The 20,355-nt window shown below is 31.1% G+C and overlaps 2 protein-coding genes across 4 annotated transcripts; both read right to left on the reverse strand.

Annotated features, from left to right (window-relative positions):
- Positions 1-569: 569 nt before the first annotated feature.
- LOC124530856 (clavesin-2-like) lies at positions 570-7,769 on the reverse strand. Of its 3 annotated transcripts, none has more exons than XM_047105199.1 (8): positions 7,258-7,769; positions 4,885-5,033; positions 4,604-4,760; positions 4,248-4,377; positions 3,584-3,724; positions 3,160-3,270; positions 2,392-2,497; positions 570-1,410 (listed from the first exon to the last, which is right to left on the reverse strand). In XM_047105199.1, exons 2-8 carry the CDS (start codon positions 5,021-5,023, stop codon positions 1,271-1,273), a joined length of 924 nt encoding a protein of 307 aa, XP_046961155.1. In that variant the 5' UTR covers positions 5,024-5,033; positions 7,258-7,769; the 3' UTR covers positions 570-1,270. The 3 variants fall into 3 exon arrangements, with proteins under 3 accessions (XP_046961155.1, XP_046961156.1, XP_046961157.1); XM_047105200.1 differs by having other exon boundaries at positions 3,593-3,724; positions 7,258-7,766; XM_047105201.1 differs by lacking the exon at positions 3,160-3,270 and having other exon boundaries at positions 3,593-3,724; positions 7,258-7,768.
- A 3,506-nt stretch (positions 7,770-11,275) lies between these two features.
- LOC124530938 (clavesin-1-like) lies at positions 11,276-19,722 on the reverse strand. Its single transcript, XM_047105310.1, has 14 exons — positions 19,448-19,722; positions 19,097-19,253; positions 18,335-18,464; positions 18,002-18,133; positions 17,522-17,632; positions 17,060-17,162; positions 16,380-16,516; positions 14,409-14,562; positions 13,481-13,637; positions 12,814-12,943; positions 12,271-12,402; positions 12,005-12,115; positions 11,816-11,924; positions 11,276-11,489 (listed from the first exon to the last, which is right to left on the reverse strand). The coding sequence occupies exons 1-14, from the start codon at positions 19,584-19,586 to the stop codon at positions 11,338-11,340; spliced, it is 1,854 nt and encodes a 617-aa protein (XP_046961266.1). The 5' UTR covers positions 19,587-19,722; the 3' UTR covers positions 11,276-11,337.
- Positions 19,723-20,355: the final 633 nt, after the last annotated feature.

Here is a 20,355-nt window from a genome sequence, read left to right on the forward strand (position 1 = left end):
AGCATCAGAAATATATCTTACATAGAACTTGTTCAAGTCGTATGTACATATGTACATTTCAGAAAACTGTACAAAAAGTAATAAATTTTTATGCTTTTACGATTTAGTAGTGCATTAACTTCATATGGAATTCTCAATATGGAAGGAAATTAGGTATCAACGTAATACCACACAAAGGTTTTGCTTGGAACAAAACCAAAATAGAAATTACATATAATGTACAATGTAGACTTGTGGAACTAGTGCCAATCAAACACTTCAGATAACGACGACGAGGACTCGCTAAATAAAAGATACATTAAAAAAAAATATAAACTATCTACGCGGACAAAGCTACGGGTCTTTTGTTGTCATTAAAGTAATCATATAAATGACACAAAAGATTGAAAATGGCTATCTTCATTTACTTTACATTGAACGTATGAAGGCTCTTTTTAGATAATACTTTATTATTACTTCGCTTTCTGATAATTATAATTGAAATTACCAATGTTATTAATAAACATTGTAATTAAGACTTTAAATAACACAATAAAATATGGTTTCAAGACAATAAAACAAAACAATCGTAATAACTGGTGATTGTCGCTTATAATTGTTATTATTTTAATAATTATTTAGTTTCATTACAGTAGGTATATACAATTAGTTTAGTGTAGTTATTAGTGTAATCTTATTTCGATTAAAAATAACAACTTTCAGTCCACCCTGGGATTTAAATAAAATTTTGGTTATTTTCAGCGTTCCCATCGTTCATTAATAGTATGAAATGCCCCTGTTAGACTTTGCTTCAGTCCTCCTCCTGTCTGGTATTATCTATTTATACCAATTCTTATTTATATATAAAATTGTAGATAGCATTTTACCAAGTAATCATAAATGTCAACCTCTGGAAAACTATAGGCAAGAACGCGAAGAGAGTACGAGGCGACACATAGCCGGGACGGCTATTGGGTGTTTTAGTTGAGTCTGAATTTGACGACGAATATATTCTAAACGAATTGAAATTATTCATGAAATAAATAACAAAGTATGACACAAGCCACATTTATTTATTGCATCTTTAGTAAGGTACCTTTTTTGAATACATACATACAATTTTAAAATTGATCAAAATTTTTACAATCACAATTTTCTGAATTTTAAAACAGTGACGATGTATCGTTTTCTCTAGATACCTTTAAATTATTTTCTTCTCCATAATATTTTATGCCATCTGCCACCACAGTTGAACATTGTTGCTAAGCAACACTATATTTATATTTCAAATTCAATCTAGTTCTAATCGTCTAAACGGATCATTGATGACTGCTGGCTCTGATTTTCCAGGTCGTTTCGATTCATCGCTTCCATATTTAAGATCGTCTTCGAAAAACGAGCTGTAGTCACGCATCTTGTTCTTCCAGTGGTCTGTAATGAAATATTACGTATAGAGTCAGTACGAGGTAAATAATTTGTTATCGGTATCATTTTAAAAAATATCGAAGCTAACTTATACGTTATCGAATTGTAAACGTCGGTATTGGAAACCGCGTGATAAATTGAGTTTCACCTGACTACGCTGCACTTACGATTGACGTGTATAAGGACGTCTATTATACTATCCATATGCAAATGTAAGTTTATATGTTTTTCCAAAGACATATGTATATTTCCAATATTTAAATATATATATTTTTTAATTTTGATCTAGAAGTTTCAGTAACAATGTCCAGTAGCCTATTAAAACTTGATGTGATATCACAAGTAACTTTAAAATAATAAAATATATGTTTATGTATTTGACAGGCACAAGCTCTTTTGTTTGATATACTGCACGGTTTAATATGCAAAACTTTTGAGGTTTTTTTATCAATTTTTCCCCCCTAAAGTTATTTACGATATAGGTCTGTACCCTACATGTGTTCGCGCCACTCACGTGAAATTACCGGCGTGAATTACACAACAAATATATCTTAATTAATATTATTTTGCAGTCTACATTCTATACTAGGATTAGTCATCTCATGCACACTTATCATACAATAGTCACTCATCTCACGGCTGAATTCGTCACATAAATTCACATGTGTATCAACATCCAAAATCAGTTAATCCAGAAGATATAAATTAATAGCTTATATTCCATGTCAGACGGTCCAACACATTGACACAATAATTCGCAAAAGAATTCCGTTTGTCCATCACACTTACGGAACCGTTAAACTAAATGAACAACACGGAACCCCTGCTGGCTTTTATTTTTTGTATATAAAAGTTTTTTCAACTTGATCTACCGATATAATCTGCACCATCCAGAATCCCACTTAGACATACATAGGTAATTAATTTAATCCACCCTCATTTCAAGGTACGTACAGAAAAATGTATATAAAGAAGATATTTTATTACCTATGCAATCTTGTATACTATCGCCAGTTCCCCCATACTCTTCAGGTAATATCTCTTTGGGGACACTTTCATAAAATGACTCCAAATTCTTGGTATGAACTATTATCTGAAAAAGAAAATTATATTTCGATATCAAACCCATATTAGTAGTAAACATCGTGTAGTGTAAAAATGTATTTGCAAATTTCGTCGAAACAAAAAAATAGCAAATTTCAACTGCATACAATACTTTTTAAGTATATTACATCAGTTTTACGAAAACAGTAAAAAATTAAATCGATGAAAACGTGTTTGTAATTATCAGATAAGCAATCGATTCGTTTTGATCTGAAACATCAATGGACCTTGGGAATTACACCGATTAGTATGCCTTGGTGGTAAGCGTCATGCCCGCTTTCATACAATATATATATTGCTTTCATAAAGTAACTATTTATGATGTATTTTATCTTATATCTTATTGTTTTTTCTATAATCATAAACTCTTTCAATAACCATCAATTTTGATGTTACATCTGATGACGTCTCGTGTAGTCCATATTTATTTAATGCCTTTTTTTGGTAACATTTTTACCAAAAAAAGACACTAAAAAAATAATGTGATTAAAATAAGTCGCCTATTTTGTAATATATCACCGGATTTACCTCAATCGTTCAATCTCAATATTTCAAAACTATTTGTAATATCGTTCTTAAATACGTTGAGATAATTAATATCTAAAATTCCAAAATTATCTTTTATCTTTAAAAAAAATGGTAGTAACTTACCCTTTTCTTACTCTTTTCATTCATAAATCTTTTAGCGATACCAAAAAAGGTTTCAAAAAAGAATGGACTATTTAGAAAATGTATGGCCTTAATTCTAACAGGCACCGCATCCTACAAAAAATGAATAAAGTGTTATTTGTAAAACAATAAAATGGTATAAATGCATCTGATTTGTCACTTAATCTTAATTATATACATGATCGTAAGGCTTTGTACAAAGACGTCTGGATAGCTACCACCAACTTAACACATAAAACAAACACAATAGCAATACTTGAGCCCGTATAACTGCAGGCACCAGAAAAATAACATCTTAGTCCTCAAAGTGGATGGTGTATTTGCGATTTATTAATTTGAGATTGGTTAAATATTTCTTAATTATTACATCATCAATGTAAATGCACGTCAGTGATTGGCCATTTAATATGATTACCTGATTTGCAGCAATTAAGTTTCTTAATTGTTTAATTGAAGTCTGTGTATAGTGTCCCAATCTAGCACCGTCTAGGTCTACGACGTTGACTGTGCCTGCCACTACAAAGTTATCATCTTCCATTAAGCAGATCTGTAGATTAGATATAATTACCACGATAAATAATAAACTGAAAACTGATACATGGAAATGTAAAAAGTAAAATATAATGAAATTGATTAATTATTTTCTTTCATATAAACTACGAGCTTAGTGCGGCGTTGCAATACGTCTGTGAAGCCTATAATACCAACCAGTACAACTAGCGCTGTGGTATTAAATTCTCTATGCTAATTTATACCAATTATATCATGGCGATATATTGATTTGTGAGGAAGTTGTTGTGATGCAACGCTTTCTAATGGGAAGATCATCAATTTCCATGAAAGAACACGTAATACCTAAAAAGCTTTCATAGCATTCGGTTCAATAGTGGCGAAGTCTATAATATGACATATCCCAAAAGATATACTCATATCTATATTTATACATGCACATGATTATCTTTTTTTATATTTAGATAAAACATTTGTTTACATTTACATTGTAACATGATTAAGTATTCATACACTTTATCATAATCTAAATGAGTAGATAAAATTAATCAAAAACTGACCTGTTCTTGAAGGACGAGCACCGACAAGATATCTATTATGGTGTATTTCTTTAGATCTATTTTACCAATTCTATACAATATAACTCGTGGATCAGCTGGGTTCTTCGTTTTTGGTAGTATTACAGTTGCTCTGAACGCGAAAAAATTTTAAGGTCATATAAGGTTATTTAAATAAATTTGGAACGCTTAAATTTCATGCCATGATAGTCATAACAAGGAAACGAGTAAGCCAGCAAGGAAAAGTCGCAAGTACGACCATTGCACATAAAAAAAAATCTAATTAGGAATATTAGTCTTTTTTGACTTTTAAAAATATGTTTTAAAAATATTGATTGGTTGTATGATCTACATCTTACCCCGTGTTTATAATATCCATAAATTTAGGTTCGTAATATTTAACGCTGTACAAATACGGGGCCGTACTTCTAAATGAAAAATATAGATCTAATTTAATTTTTGTCTGATCTAGTCTAAATTTACAACCACGTAAAAATGCAGCCAGCCACTGGTCATCTGCAAAAAGTATAAACAAAATATCATATGGATTAATTGTCTAAATTTTTTAATCTCTAGTCTTTGTATTATACAAACTTACACTAAATTTAATTAATGAATTGTTCTTTGCAAAAAAAGTTACCTGTTCTGACTCTTAAATGTGGTTGCGTTGAGATCCATTGCTTCAAATGACGTATACTTTCTTCGAGTACTTTCGGGGTTTCATTTAATTCTAATCGAGCCTTCTCTGCTAAAGCAGGAGGCAGCGGCCGAACAGGCATTATTCAAAATCTAGAAAGATTTATTACAAGTATTAATTATCTTTATCGGTCAAAAATCCACACTTCATAAACGGTACAACGAAAAGAAATACTTCAACTAATTAAAGCAGGTTACAACAGTATAAGTACTTTAATACATACTGAACGCAAAATAATTTGTCTTTTATGTTTAAAGCAATATCACATAAAGCTGATAACACATTATCTTAATAAAAAAAATTATTAATAAAAAATATAATTACAATAATCCAATATTACATTTTATTAATTAAACATGAATTAATTTTTTTACTTGTATGTAATGTATGTAAAAAATACATAGTTAATAGGGTAATTAATATAATTTGTTTTCAGCATAATTTTTTTCGATCGCTAGAAATGATAAAAATACTTCATGTATGCGTATATTCCGCAATATATGTATATCCATCTAGTGATAAATTCGAGACCAAGTATATCATACCTATTCTATGTACAAATTAATGATTTAACCCCTCTATATTCGTTTTGTCTATTTACTCATTAATATCTTTATAACGTGTAATTAATTCATTAGACTTTAGAATTCATTAGACATAATATATGATTGTATACCTGTTTTCAAATTCAGTTTTCTTTTAAAACACTTAAATATCTTACTTGTATATTATATTTAAACATTTAGATTACATAATATCAAGCGTATAGAGAAATAACTCGTGATCAATTCGAGTCGTGAGTTCTATGAATATTAACGATAATGTAATTTGACCCAAAAGTCCGATCGTTTATCAACGGTATCAGAAACCCTAAAATACTTGCTTTCGTAGAACAAAATAGTCCACAGTTGTTCAGTTCTTATCAGTATAAAATTATACATCTACTACTTTTAAACAAAATAATTATAATTTTATTGGTTTGGGTGGTTCTTGGGTCACCAGAAGTGTGGATTTATGGAAGGTCAAGACACGTCGGAGTATACGTCATTGATATACATTGTAATATGTGATAAGCTAGTTCTAGGAGAAATATTCAAATAATGATAATACAGTCGAAATTTAAAAAATAATAATTAATTAACGTTTTGTGCCGATATATTATGTTATAAATTTACGTTTGAAATGGAAAACAAACAAAAGCCGTTTAAAAAACTAACATAGCGCCCATCGCTGTAAATTCAAACAAACATAATAATGCATACATGTTAAACTATTTTTCCATGAACAATCGGGAATATTCATACAGGCCAAACGAAAACGGAATGCAAGGAAGTGGGTTCTCGAACAGTATTTTTCTAAAATTCATACCAACTATAATTAATAACTTTGTAAATTGACAAATAAAACATTCAATTTTTGATCTACATGTGATGTATGATTTATTGTCGAGCGATCGTATTACGACAGACGAAATACTAGCTGCCCGCGTATTTTTCGGTTTGTGACAAAAACCTTATACAGCCAATTTCTATGAAGACAATTTGAAGTTATATTACATTACAAATATAAAATATAGACATTCCTATTTGTGAAAGTAAAAGCCTAATGTGAAGATCGTACCGGATCATATCGGACTGCGATGTAGGTTAAGTTCTATATTAACTGTTAATATTTTTTTACGTTTTATTGTTCTAATACTCTCTGTATTTAACGGTAAAGGAAAACATCAAGAGGAAACTGCTTGTCTGTGAGATCACCAAGATATGTAAGTTTTAAGCCAAACTGCACCAATAACTATGACCATTCTAACTCTGAGTAACTTTGTCGCGAAATAGCAGTACGTTAATCCCACAAAGCAGTGAAATTAAAAGATAAAGCTATATCCTTTGTTGGGGTTCAAACTTACTCATAGCCCAATTATAACAGTTCCGTATTATAGCCACGAAAACTTAAAAAAACACACAGACTTGGTTACTTTGATATTTATAGTATGTGGCACATTTTTTGAAAATCACCAAAAATATATCTTGGGCAAAAGTCCAAAAATAAAGCGAAACTACTGTTTAAAGCATATTTTTCCCATATTCCCTATACGCGTTGCAAACTAAATCTCCTTATATTTGATTAGGTATTATTTCAAAATCAAACACAGTGCTTCTAGTCATTGATAACTTTGAATATAATGTAATCTTAATATTAAATAACTCTATGTTTAAATAAAAATCCTTAATTAAATACTTAACCATAAATGATTACCTACAAAAGTATCAAATGTTTCTCAATTCAACGTGAATATATTTTGTAATATTTACTTACGAAGACTCTACTTTTTGTTGTTACATCAAGTTTTTATTCGCCGTCTTTCAAGCACAAGAATGTCACTATAGAGTACGCAAAAACATACTTTATATCTATGATTTTATCACGTAACTAGTTAACTGCTCTATCGATAAAACATTTCGATAAATACTTTGTTAAAACACTGGCACAATGTTCACAGACACAAACGCACAAACACATACTTTATATAATGAGCGATACAGTTATTTAACTTTGTAGAAATAATAAAACTACACTATGTGTTGCGAGTTCAAATGCTTCTAAACAAAGAGATAGCACGCGTTGAAGGTTAAGCATTGACCTTGATTCTGTTAGAATGAATATTTAATTATAGATCGTAATCGTGTCACATAATTGTTTACTAATTTTATGTTTAACGTTACACACAAATAAATCATTCATTTTTAAAATAAATGATAGGTTATGTGTATTTAGAATCTTATCTCGTTCCTTCTTTGATATTCGCGATACTGACGCTCGTCTTGCGGTATTCCGGCTTATAAGTCATAAAACACAATGAGAAATTATCGCGTCTGACAAAAGGTACTTGTACTGGGTGAACCTTGATGAATGATTAAAAGGACTAAAGATATACTAAAATACTTTGTTTTAATTTATTAACATAAATATCAAATTTAAATAAATCAATTTATTCAATATGTTTACACGTACAGTATTCACGCGACGCATTTTTCTTAATAGTGAAAATAAAAACTAACACCGGTTTGAAATATCTTGACCTAAGAAGACCCGGCGGAATTTTTTTTTATATTTCATTAAGCAGCAAATGCCTCATAACTGACGAACTTAATTAAGTGTAATCGCTAATCCATTTAGACTGTTTTATTTTATTTATTTAGGGATCCTCGAAACACCATTGTCAGAATCACAAATTATCGAATAAAAGTAGAAAACGAGTTCTTGTAGTGTGTGACACCACATGCAACTAACACTTCACTCGTACCTTAAATATATAAATCACCATAAAAATAGAAGACAATTTTAGAAACAACGTTACTTACATCGTCACACTTTAACTGTCTTGTGGATTTTTTGTTTGTTCCCTATAAGAAAGACAAGTTATTTATGTATATGAGAAAAAGAAAGTGTCTAAGAATAGACCCCGGGGGGACACCTATATCGACGTGAGATCCTTGGGTATTTTTTTATGTTATGGTGACGCTTGGAATCCTGTTGTTAAGCTGTCAAGTCAAAAGGTCAATTGCAGATTGTTTTATTATCCTTCGTCATCATTTGCTCATTAATTGTTCAACCACCGAACAATATTAACCTGATGTTTACGGATTTTAATTAAGTTCCTTGGTGTTTGTGACATTAAAGGATTATGAAAATAAATTATTTTTTATCGAAAGTCATATTATTGTCAAGTAGACCATTGGCTGTTTTACGTCTGCTTCCGTGTAAATTTAACATTCTGACTCGATGTCACCCACACGTTGTTTGAAAAACAAATTTGAATATAGTGCGCATCGCCTTCACAACTCTTTGTATTTATTACACTTGTGGCTGAAACATTTATAATGCCTCTTTTTAGTGTTTAGACGACAATGTGCAATTGACTTTTAAATGCAATTTTCTTTTATGTGGCCACTTATTCTTTCTCCTTCTTTTCTTTTTAAATTTTTCATTAAATATAATTGATTTGTTTTATTTTTATATGCATTTAAATTAAATTAATGTATAAATTTAATTTAAAAAAGTTAGTGCTGTCACGGAAGTAGCCCTTGCTTTTTTATGTCTGCCTTTTAAAACTATTGAAATTATTAATCTATAAATCTACATATCTACTGATTGGGATATAATAAAATTAGCCTAGAATTCGTTTGTTAAATGATGATTCACTAGTGTGTATACTTTAAAACGAATTAAGAACCTGAAGTGTTTAACATTGTTAATATTTTCATCTACAGACTTGTTATTTTAATCTATTTGTACATTTCACAATTTTCTTGGTATATTAAATATGTTTTAAATTGATTTTCTAAAATACTAATGTAATCCATATCTGCGATTAAGACCAAAGTTATATATACCTACCACACATGCTATTTATATATGATCAATGTCATTCTGTCAATGAACTATTAGTTAGGGAGGCGAGGTAGCTAAATGGCGTAATTCAACGGCGCCGTCGAGACTTATCAAAATCGAAAGATAAAACAATTTCAAAAAGAAAAGCTCGTATGGTAAAAACAATTTTAGCGGTGGGTTTGGCGTGTACGGTTTTTCAAAAATGTTAAAAAAAACAGTTACTTGGGCATGCTCGAGCGCGTCAGATATTCATACTACGTATGCCCCAAGTGCCTCTGATAACAACGGTACACTAATCTGCCGGTTTGCGTGGTGGGGCTAGGCATATGAAGTAGTCAAAATGCACAAAAAAAAAATTTACTCGAGCGCGTCAGATTTTCGGAAGGGGTGTATAAGTAGGCCCCAAGGTAGCTCCCTTTAAAAAAACTGACGATTTCGGCGTGACGATAAGTTACGATGAATTTTTGAAAATGCAAAAAAAAAAGTTTTTTTGAAATACTCGAGCGCGTCAGATTTTCATAGGGGAGGTTTATCACGGTATCCTGAGAGCATATTTTCTTAATCTGACAAAAATGTTGGTGGGTTCTCTTAATCTGACCGAAAAAGGTTTTTGGGTTTCTTTTTTTTTTCCTTTCTTTCTCCTCGAATAAAAGGGGAATTTAAGAATAACAATAAAGCAATAGATACAACCAACGTAAATGTAGATGAAATGTCGTACGAAATGTATTATTTATTGTATAAAAATAGATACAGCGAGTGCGGGGCGGGGCTACAGGGGAGAAAGTTTCCAGCACATTCGAGAAACATACCGTCGGGTCTTTTCTCTCTCTTCAATCGGCGTCATAGTGAAGGCACAAAGGTCTACGGTAGGGGACCATAAACCTATATATATATATATATATATATATATATATATATATATATATATATATATATATTTATATTAGGGTATACCGAAAATTCCCTTCTACCGCTCCTTTCCCCACCATCAACGTTGTGAAATAAAGGAAAAATACTGGTTCGTTATGCTTACGGTACGTCCAAAAACAATTTGAGGATCAACAGGCTATTGATCATACATCAAACTGTACATGTTAATAATACTTTTGTATACAGATACGCGTAACTTTTTCCGAGTCCACGAAAACTGTCAAGAAGCTTGAGAAAAAAAAAATTTGAGATATAATAAAAGTCACATAATTTAATCATCGTTATTTCATAGCAATTTTTTTAACACCCTCAGTTTTCGAGATATACTCAAAAAACCGGGAGTTTGAGTTTTCATGATGCTTAAAGTCAAAAAGTTTTAACTTTGGACAAAAATGTAAAGAGACCTTTTTTGTGTAAAATAAAATTACCTTTTTTGTTTATTTAATCTTTTTTTTTGTAAAATGTATCGTTCGCGACTTATATGCCGCAACGCGTTTTTCGGAAGACGAAATGGCTCCTCCAGACTTCCGGTCATGCGGAAACCGGCAGATTTTGTATTTTTAGTAAGTTTTAGATTATATTCTTCAAAATAAAAATTAAAAAAATCGCGCTCGAAAATGCCGGATTAACGTTTTTTTTTACAAGTTCGCGACCCTATAACTCGGCAGCGTCAAGGACGTATCGTCAGATTAGTTAAATTTAGTCTTAAAACACTAAAATCAACCCCCAATATCTTAATCTGACGCGCTCGAGTATTTCAGACTATCGTTTTTTTTTTCTAATCTGATCGTCTATCCTAGGCGCGCGTCACTACATATAGAGCTAAATACTTTGCAAGGTTGTTCTATTAGGTCTAAGGTATCTCTCATATCTTAAACTGCCGCGCTCGAGTATTACCGAAAATTCCCCTATTCGCCTCCCTAACTATATGTATAGTTGACTGTACTGACTGTAGTCAGGATCGCATATTTTAAAACACAACCATAATATGAATTAAAAATAAAATAACATATACACAAATGTATAAAATGTATAATAATTTTACAAAAACATAACTTTGTGACTGTATCCTTTCTAATCAAAGTTTAGTTGTCGAAAGGAACCCTCTAATCCAAACATGCTCTCCGGAGTTTTCGGCTGTCCAGGCCGTTTCGACTCGTCCGTTCCATATTTCAAGTCTTCTTCCAACCATGAACTATACTTTTGTACTTTATCTTTCCAATGATCTGTAATTATATAACACATTGTCAATTTAATTATTATCTTTGTACGTATTAAATGTAATATCAAATATGTTCACTATAACCTCAAATGCGTTATGCGACGTTTCTTAATTATTAATTATCAAAAAATTGAAAAGTGTACTTTCTCGTTCAATCGTCATTCAACTTTTCAAACATCATATAAATTGGCTTATTTTTATTTTACAAACCAAGTCTTGAAAACTTTCTATTATAGTTTTCAAATTGCGCCATATCAGTAAGATATAAAAGACGTGTAACTAATTAGATCTACGCCTGTTTTAAAATATAGACGACCATTGGAATCTTACCAATAATTTCCTTGATAGTTCCACCGTTGCCACCGTACTCAGCCGGTAAAATATCCTTACTTATACCATGACTGTACATCTCTTCGTAATTTTTGTTATGAACGTATAACTGAAAGACAAAATAACTAAAGTTAAGAAAAGAACATAGAGAACATTATATTATAGGATAAGAAATTGAAATAGAATTACTCTTTTTCTATTCTTTTCATTAAGCAAATTCTTAATAGCGGAAAATACGGTTTCAAATCCTGGTGGCGTGTTGATGTAGTGAGTTCCTTTCATACGCATTGGGGCAGCGTCCTGAAAACATATATAGTATAAGTATCTCAATCTTCATATACACAGGCGTCATATTTTTTCCTAACTCCAGAAAAAAATACAATCTAAAATCTTGCAAAAAGAATTACTAATATTTCACTATGAAAGTATATACGTTGTACATAGACAAAATTTACCTGTGAAAGAACCGCCATCTTCTTCATCATAGCAGGAGTCATTTGAAGATAATGAGCCATTGTGACTCCCTCTAAATCCAATATTGTGCGAAAACCAGATATAACAGTGGCATCATCCTCCATTAACAATATCTGAGAACATATAAGAAATAATAATGCATAATATTTTTAAAGGAACTACTGTATATTAATAGTGCCCCTCGTGTTCGATATTCGATCATAATATTATTTTTTTATTTTGAGGAAAACATAAGGAGTCAACAGGAACTGTCAAGTTTAATACATTTTTTTAATCAAATTTCAACTTATCATCCTACGAATTGGATTATCCTAAGAAGTGGATATTAGCCGGCAACCAAAAAAAATCGTTTGACAAACAGATGACAAAAAGCACTGAACTGTTTTGTTTCTGTTATTTCTTTCATATTTCAAAAGATTAAACGCACAACATGATCAAACAGTTGTCAAGAACTGTTTCGCTAAATGTGACTATGTATTGATGTGGCATCTTTATAACTTTCAATTGCTGAACATTTTACTTACCCTTTGAAGCACGATAGAAACCGAAAATATGTCTGATAATTTGTATTTGTCAGGATCATAGCTACCGGGTCGGACAATCGCTACCCGTGGTGAATCTGGCGTCGTAGATTTTGGCAGTATTAAATAGGTACTGAAATAAAAAAAAATCCTTATTAATATTGTTCGTTTAAACGAAAAGATCTGCTTCTACCGTAATATTACAAGGCAATAATAAGAAATAGCACTTAGCATAACTATTGTCTTGTTGTATTTAAAAATAGATCTTGAATCTTTTATAGAAAAAGTTTCTTGTTTCGCTACAGCACAATAAAATAAATTGTAATTTGTATTGTTTGAAATCTCAACATTTGAAAGTTTAAATAATTTCATACTGGCGATTTTGCGCGGGAACACTTTTCATACAGATACATAATATTAAAATAATGTGTAATATATAATCAAATATCAAAGACAATTCACGAGAAATATTTAGATATACACAAATCTACTTTTTGCTGAGTCCTTTTTCATGAGTAAAATTCTATTTCCATAAATTGCTTTGTTGGAGACTACATTTCTAATTGAAATATCTGATGAAAATTATAAAATGACAATTATCAAGTGCTTGTAATAAAACACATTTTGATTACGACACGATAAAATCTTATATAAGTAATAAAATACAAACCCATTATTCATAATTTCTGTAAAAATTTTGTGACCGGGAAGGACGCTAAAAAGCTCCGGGGCGAGACTACGCATCGAGTAGTAAAGATCCAGCTTCTCCTTTGTTCTCTCAAGACTGTACTTACACCCACGCAGGAACGCCACCAGCCATTGGTCATCTGGAAACATTAGTGAATAGTGTCTTTATTATACACTTTCTTGGTGGTAGGGCTTTGTGCAAGCCCGTCTGGGTAGGTACCACCCACTCATCAGTTATTCTACCGCCAAACAACAGTACTCAGTATTGTTGTGTTACGGTCTGAAGGGTGAGTGAGCCAGTGTAACTACAGGCACAAGAGACATAACATCTTAGTTCCCAAGGTTGGTGGCAAATTGACGATGTAAGGAATAGTTAATAATTCTTACAGCGTTAATGTCTATGGGCGATGGTGACCACTTACCATCAGGTGGCCCATATGCTCGTCCGCCAACCTATACCATAAAAAAAAAATACACATCGATTAAAATCTGATTGCGGTTTTCTAAAAGCACATCCAGGTCAGATAATACACCCAACTATCACATAGCCCAGTGCTTACACTAGCTAACTTGCCTGGACTTATCCAGGCACAAGAAAAAGTATCATAGCTCCTAAGATGCCTATTGACAATGTAAGTGATTGTTAATATTTCTTACAGTGCCAATCAGATGGCCAACTTGCCAGGCTACCTACCTATATAAGATTAAATTATACCTAATTAATTTAAAACTTACACAAATGTGTAAATACCCGTACAAAATATCACAATAAATGATAAGAACGATGGCAATAATAATTGCTTAATTGATAAATGAAATTTTCCAAAACCTTATATGGTAAAATAGGTTTGTAAGTATATAATACAAATATGCCACACGTGATTCTAATTCTAATATATAATAAACATTACCCTTTCGAGCGCGCAAATGCGGTTGCTTCGACAACCAGTCCTTGATGTGTTGCACATCACTCGCTATCCTCGCTGGATCTTCATTAAGCTCATCTTGAGCTTTCTTAGCAAGCTCAGCACACAAAGGCCGAATTTGCATATTCCGTCCTTTGTTTCAGATTATCAGTGAAACAGTGATCGTTTCGCTTGAAACGAAGTAGACTTAACTATTCCAACGTCCAATCCACGTAACATGATATTTATAAAATAATCTTTGATTACATATCTTTTATAGGTAGATAGCTGCTACCCATTCGTAACGTAACTGCTCCACTAATATTACTGATATCGTTTAGTTCGCTTCACATTCAGCAAGAATATAAAAGAAAGTTAATTAAGCGTTCAGTAATTATCATTTCCTCGTTATTTATATAAAACCGCAATGGCAAAAGTTTTTTTTTTTTTTAATTATGTTATTATTTATATATTTTATTGAGCAAAATATATAATGAATAAAATATTATACGGTGTAGAACATTTATCTGTTTCTGTTACTATAGAATTTTTATCAATGTAACTATGTCAGTATCGATTATTTACTCGACGATACAAATTCCCTGATATCACCAAATGCTACTTGTCGATTTAATGGTACTAAAATAACTGTATTCCTAATTCGGGAATTTATTAGGAAAATCTTCGAAGCACTTATTTTATTGTAGATTTGTTTAAAAAAATAGTACGAAAAAAAACACAAAAAATTTTTGAAGATATTTTAGTAGGTAACTGGTAAAATTAATAGCCATCCGCTTTAATCAATGTAAAAAATATCTCGTAAAAAAATATAAATATACATAAAGAAACCCCTAAATCAAATGATAGCATAGTAGGCTGAATCATCGATACGAGAATATTCAGACTAATTCTTCGAGAGTCATATGAACTGAATTATTCTGTACTAACGTTATTAGCCAATATATGTTTGCTCTGCTCTGCTTAAGCTGAGATGGCCCCGTGGTTAGAAAGCGTGCATCTTAACCGATGATTTCGGGTTCAAACTCATGCAAGCACTATAATATATATGCTTAATTGGTGTTTATAATGTATCTCGTGACCGGCGGTGATGGAAAACATCGTGACGAAACCTGCATCGTAAGAATACATATAATTAGATATCGAATTAAATTTTACCAAGCTATCCGCTCTAGAGTAACGTGGTCAAGACAGCATCTGCTGAATTATTTAAGAAGATTATTTAAGAGCTCTTATTAAATCATCATAAATATATGAATGTATATGCCAAGTTTATTTTCAAAAACCAATCCCCAAACCAGCAAAACCGATTTTAGAACCACAACTCATCAAAATCAAACTGAATTTTCATGTTCTTAATTCGTGTTTGTACTTCAAGCTCTCTCAAGCTCGAAGGTGAAGTAGCACATCGTGAGGGAAGCTGCATGTGTCTTATTTCAACGAAATTCTGCCACATGTAAATTGAACCAGCGTGGTGGAATGTTCTAACCTAACCATCTCCTCAAAGGAAGAGAAGGCCTTAGCCCAGCAGTGGGAAATTTACAGACTGTTACCATATAATTGGTCTGATTGCCTGGTGAAACCAAGATAGGGTCAAGTCTTTAGATAGATGTGGAAATGCAACCGGTGTTCCATGTCTTATAAAAACTTCAAATATCTAAAAGTTTCAATATTCCTTAAGCTGTAAAATATTTTGTAAGTAGCCTTTGAAAAAATAATAACTTTCCATGAATCTGCATTATAACGTTACGATAATACAAGTTAATTATTACGAAAGATATGGCTAAGATAGACAAAGGCTTAGTACGTACAATACGTACGTATAAACGCAACTTTGTTCCTGGAGCCAATAATAGAAATAATTTACCAAACGAAAAGAGAAAACTCTGGAGAAAATCTTTTTATTAAGGTATTTCATTTCACATAAACTTGATTTATTCAACATTAATCAAAATCCAATTGGCGGAAAGATCCTTCAACTCCAAATAAACTCTCTGCCGTCTTCGGCTTCCCTGGTCGCTTCGATTCGTCCGTTCCGTTCTTCATCTCTTCCTTTAACCATGAATCGTATTCTATCTTTTTATTGTTCCAATACTCTGTAAATGAATTTTATGTATGAAACATTACAGATACTATTTTATACTAAAATCAAATCAAATCAATTTTATTCAAGTAAACTTCACAATGAAGCGTTTTTGAATCGTCAATAATGAAATACTACCACCGTTTCGGAAAGCAGCTTCTAGCGAAAAGAAACGGCAAGAAACTCGCATAGTTGCTCTTTTCAAATAAACAGATTTACAATGCTGTTATTTACAATAATTAGTGTCCTATGATGGAACCCGGGCCTAACGCCAGGCGTTTCTTTCTAAAAGTACTCTTTTAATAAATAATATGATTTATTTATTACTTTAGTCTTAATAATCTTTTTAAATTTGAAAATAGATCTTATTATATAATACTTAAATACTTATGTTAAATAATATTTAGTAATATGTATTTGCGGAAAACGAAAATTCAATTTTTGGTCTGTTTAATAGCTTGTAGACGACTCTTTCTAAACTTATAAAAGTACAGGAATGACCTTGTAAGTTTGCAAGAGAATACCGATTGAACATAATTAAATATAAGATTTGTACCTATTATTTCTTCAACAGACGCCGAATCTCCTCCATATTCCTTAGGCAGAATTGACTTCGGTATATTTTTATATAATTCTTCGTAATTTTGATACACATAGATCTAGAAAAGTTTATAAAATTTGAAACCAAAAATAAACAGTTGACTGTTTTTGTAAATCTATATTTTTTAATTAATAACAATGTATTTGAGTGGTTGAGTTGTGACTCCTTACACGGCCAACCGTAGGAGTTAAAATGTTAAATTCTTAGTGACTGTAGTTACACTCACACTTGCGTTAAAATATACACACAATGATTATCTTTTAACGTCAAAATTGTTTTATACCAATGAAAAAAAAAATCAATAAAAAAAAAACCAATGTAGGCCACTGAACATCTTTTCACAACTGAATTGTATAAATGCAGCCGTAGATGATATCATTAATATTAAATATTATATTATGTATAAAGAATATTTACTCTATTCCGATTTTTTTCATTTAAGAAATTCTTCATTGTATTTAATACTCTCTCAAAGGCGGCCGGTGCATTTACAAAGTGTGTTCCCTTCATACGTATTGGTGCAGCTTCCTGAAAAATACACAAATATGTAATTCTTATTAACATTAAATTAGGGAATTATTTAAGTAAATGTATCAAAATACATAATACTCAGAATACATATGAATATACGAATATTTTAAGTATTTGTTTATCTACAGAACTTCATTGCTTAAAATTGAGCAGTTCTAATGAATAGAAGAACCTCAAACTCATATTGTTCTCGGTACTGAAGAGATACTTTAGTTGGGTTAATAATATGGTTGTCCAAACGAAATAATTTTAACTTATAAAACTTTACAAGAAACTTATAAATGATTATGATCTTGACCAGCACTGCTACATTCTATTAGTGTTCCTTTTATAGTTTTATATTTAATATGAAATAAACAAACATACCTGCGAGCTATATACCATCTTTTTCATGATCGATGGAGTCATTTGTAACAGATGACCGATCTTCACATCTTTCAAATCGATGATCCATTGATTGCCGGAGATTACACTTTTGTCGTCATCGAAAAGTAAAATCTAATAAATAAATAAAATTAATATATTTTAACTAATGCAATTCAAATTTTAAAATTTCAATTAAAAAATATAATATAATATATGCCTATATTTAAAATGCATTCATTTACGTCAAATTATATAAAATATACGAGTAAAATATTCATAGTATTATGTAGTGTATCTTTAATAAACATCGATTATCATAAGATCTTCAAATACCTTTTGAATTATTGACGTTACAGAGTAAAAATCAGCGACGTTATGTGTATCGGGATCATATTTGCCGGGACGAATTATTCCTGTCCGCGGAGATGTTGGAGTCTCTGTGTCGAGTAGCATTAAGTATGCGCTATAAATTAATAAGTCAAATTATTGAATGTTCGTAGTGGATTTTGTTATCTAGGTCGGCAGTCTGACAAATGTCATTTTGTGCCTATGAATACACTCAGGGCCGTATTTAGGGGAGGGCAACCGGGGCAACTGCCCTGGGGCCTCCACATGAGAGGGGGCCACAGTTTTCAGCAAGTTAACAAATACTGAGATATAGTCAAATTATAATAATGTTACTATTTAATATTTTAACAGAACCGATACAAATACGAAACAATTCATAGCTTACTGATTGAAATAAAAAAAACTAATTAATTCATAATAATATAATTATTAGGGTGTTCACGCTTCTGTTTGTCTAGGGCCCTCACTGCTTTGTGGCCCCGAGGCCTCCACACCTTTAAATCCGACTCTGAATACACTGAACCCTACCCTCCAAAAATACTACACGGAAGCCAAAAATACTAAGTATTTTTTACCACTTCGCAGTAAAATGTATGGCAAGTGGGTGTTATGAAGCCCTATCACCAACTAATTATATAGTCCATCATTATATAAATTCAAAAATGAAATATAGAAGTTTTTTCGTACGAAATGACTGGACTTATAAAAGTATTCGTAAAAAAATAAATTATTTATTTAATAATTTACCCGTTATTCATATATGTATCAAATTTTGCGTCGTCATGTTGGACGTTGTAAATTTCTGGCGCGAGGCCGCGCAGTGAATAGTAAAGATCCAACTTTTCCTTTGTTCTCTCGAGGCTGTACTTACAACCCCTCAGAAATGCTACAAGCCATTGATCATCTGAAACGTCAAAGGTCGTTTTTTTCATTTAAACATTATATTTTATTAATAATAAAGTCATCAATTATTTATTTCAATTATTTATATTCAATGAGAATAATATAACACGAATTTATTCTTTACCTAAATATAATACATTATTTATTTTTTAAATATGTTTGACAAAGGATTAATTACTAGAAATAAAAATATACCTGTGCAAGCTCGTAAATGCGGTTGTTTTGATAGCCAATCCTTAATGTGTTGAAGATCACTCGCGATCCTATTCGGATCTTCGTTCAGCTCCACCCGGGCCTTTTCTGCGAGTTCGGGTGTCAAAGGCCGAATATTCATTATTTAAATTTAATTATTTAATTCCAACTCCGTTATTCGATTATTCGAACACCTTATAATAATAAAATACTCAAGTCTAACCTCACAACGATTGAATTATTGTGATATTTGTGTACTATCTTAGATTTGTTATCGATTTAATGTTCAATGTCTGATAAGTACGCTACATACTAGAGGACATTTCTAATTTTGATCTTTAAATTAATTGCACTTATATAATATTAAACCGATTATCACATAATCTCCTCATATCAGTCTAGATTTACAGCGTAGTAACATTTATGTGATTTTAACAAGATTTAATTTAATGTAATTTATAATGTTTGTATTTTTAAATGTTGGGACAGTGAACTACAATATTCTTAGTTTATACATGTTTTCTTTTTATATTTTAATAATCATTATTATCCCGCAGCATTATATAGCAGAGGGAAATTTACGGGCTGTTACTTTACTTTTTTTTTACTTTATCATTATTCATTACCCTCTATTTAGTACACAAAATATTACGCGGTTTAAAAACAGAAAGAGCTATTATACAATTATTGAAGAAGATTATTGGTATTGCAATACATCTGTGGTATTTTTCTTATAACAAACTACGTTTGATTTATCTGTTAATATAATAAAAATGAAAATTCAATAAGACCTTTCGAAAATAAACAAAAATCATAATTTATCTCTCGAGCGTATATTTTACATTCTGTAAGACATACATATTGTATCTTGTTTAAATCACCTCTATGGGTAATTAAATAAATAAAATTAT

Source organism: Vanessa cardui, chromosome 7 (assembly GCF_905220365.1).
Source record: "Vanessa cardui chromosome 7, ilVanCard2.1, whole genome shotgun sequence".
Lineage (NCBI taxonomy): Eukaryota > Metazoa > Arthropoda > Insecta > Lepidoptera > Nymphalidae > Vanessa > Vanessa cardui.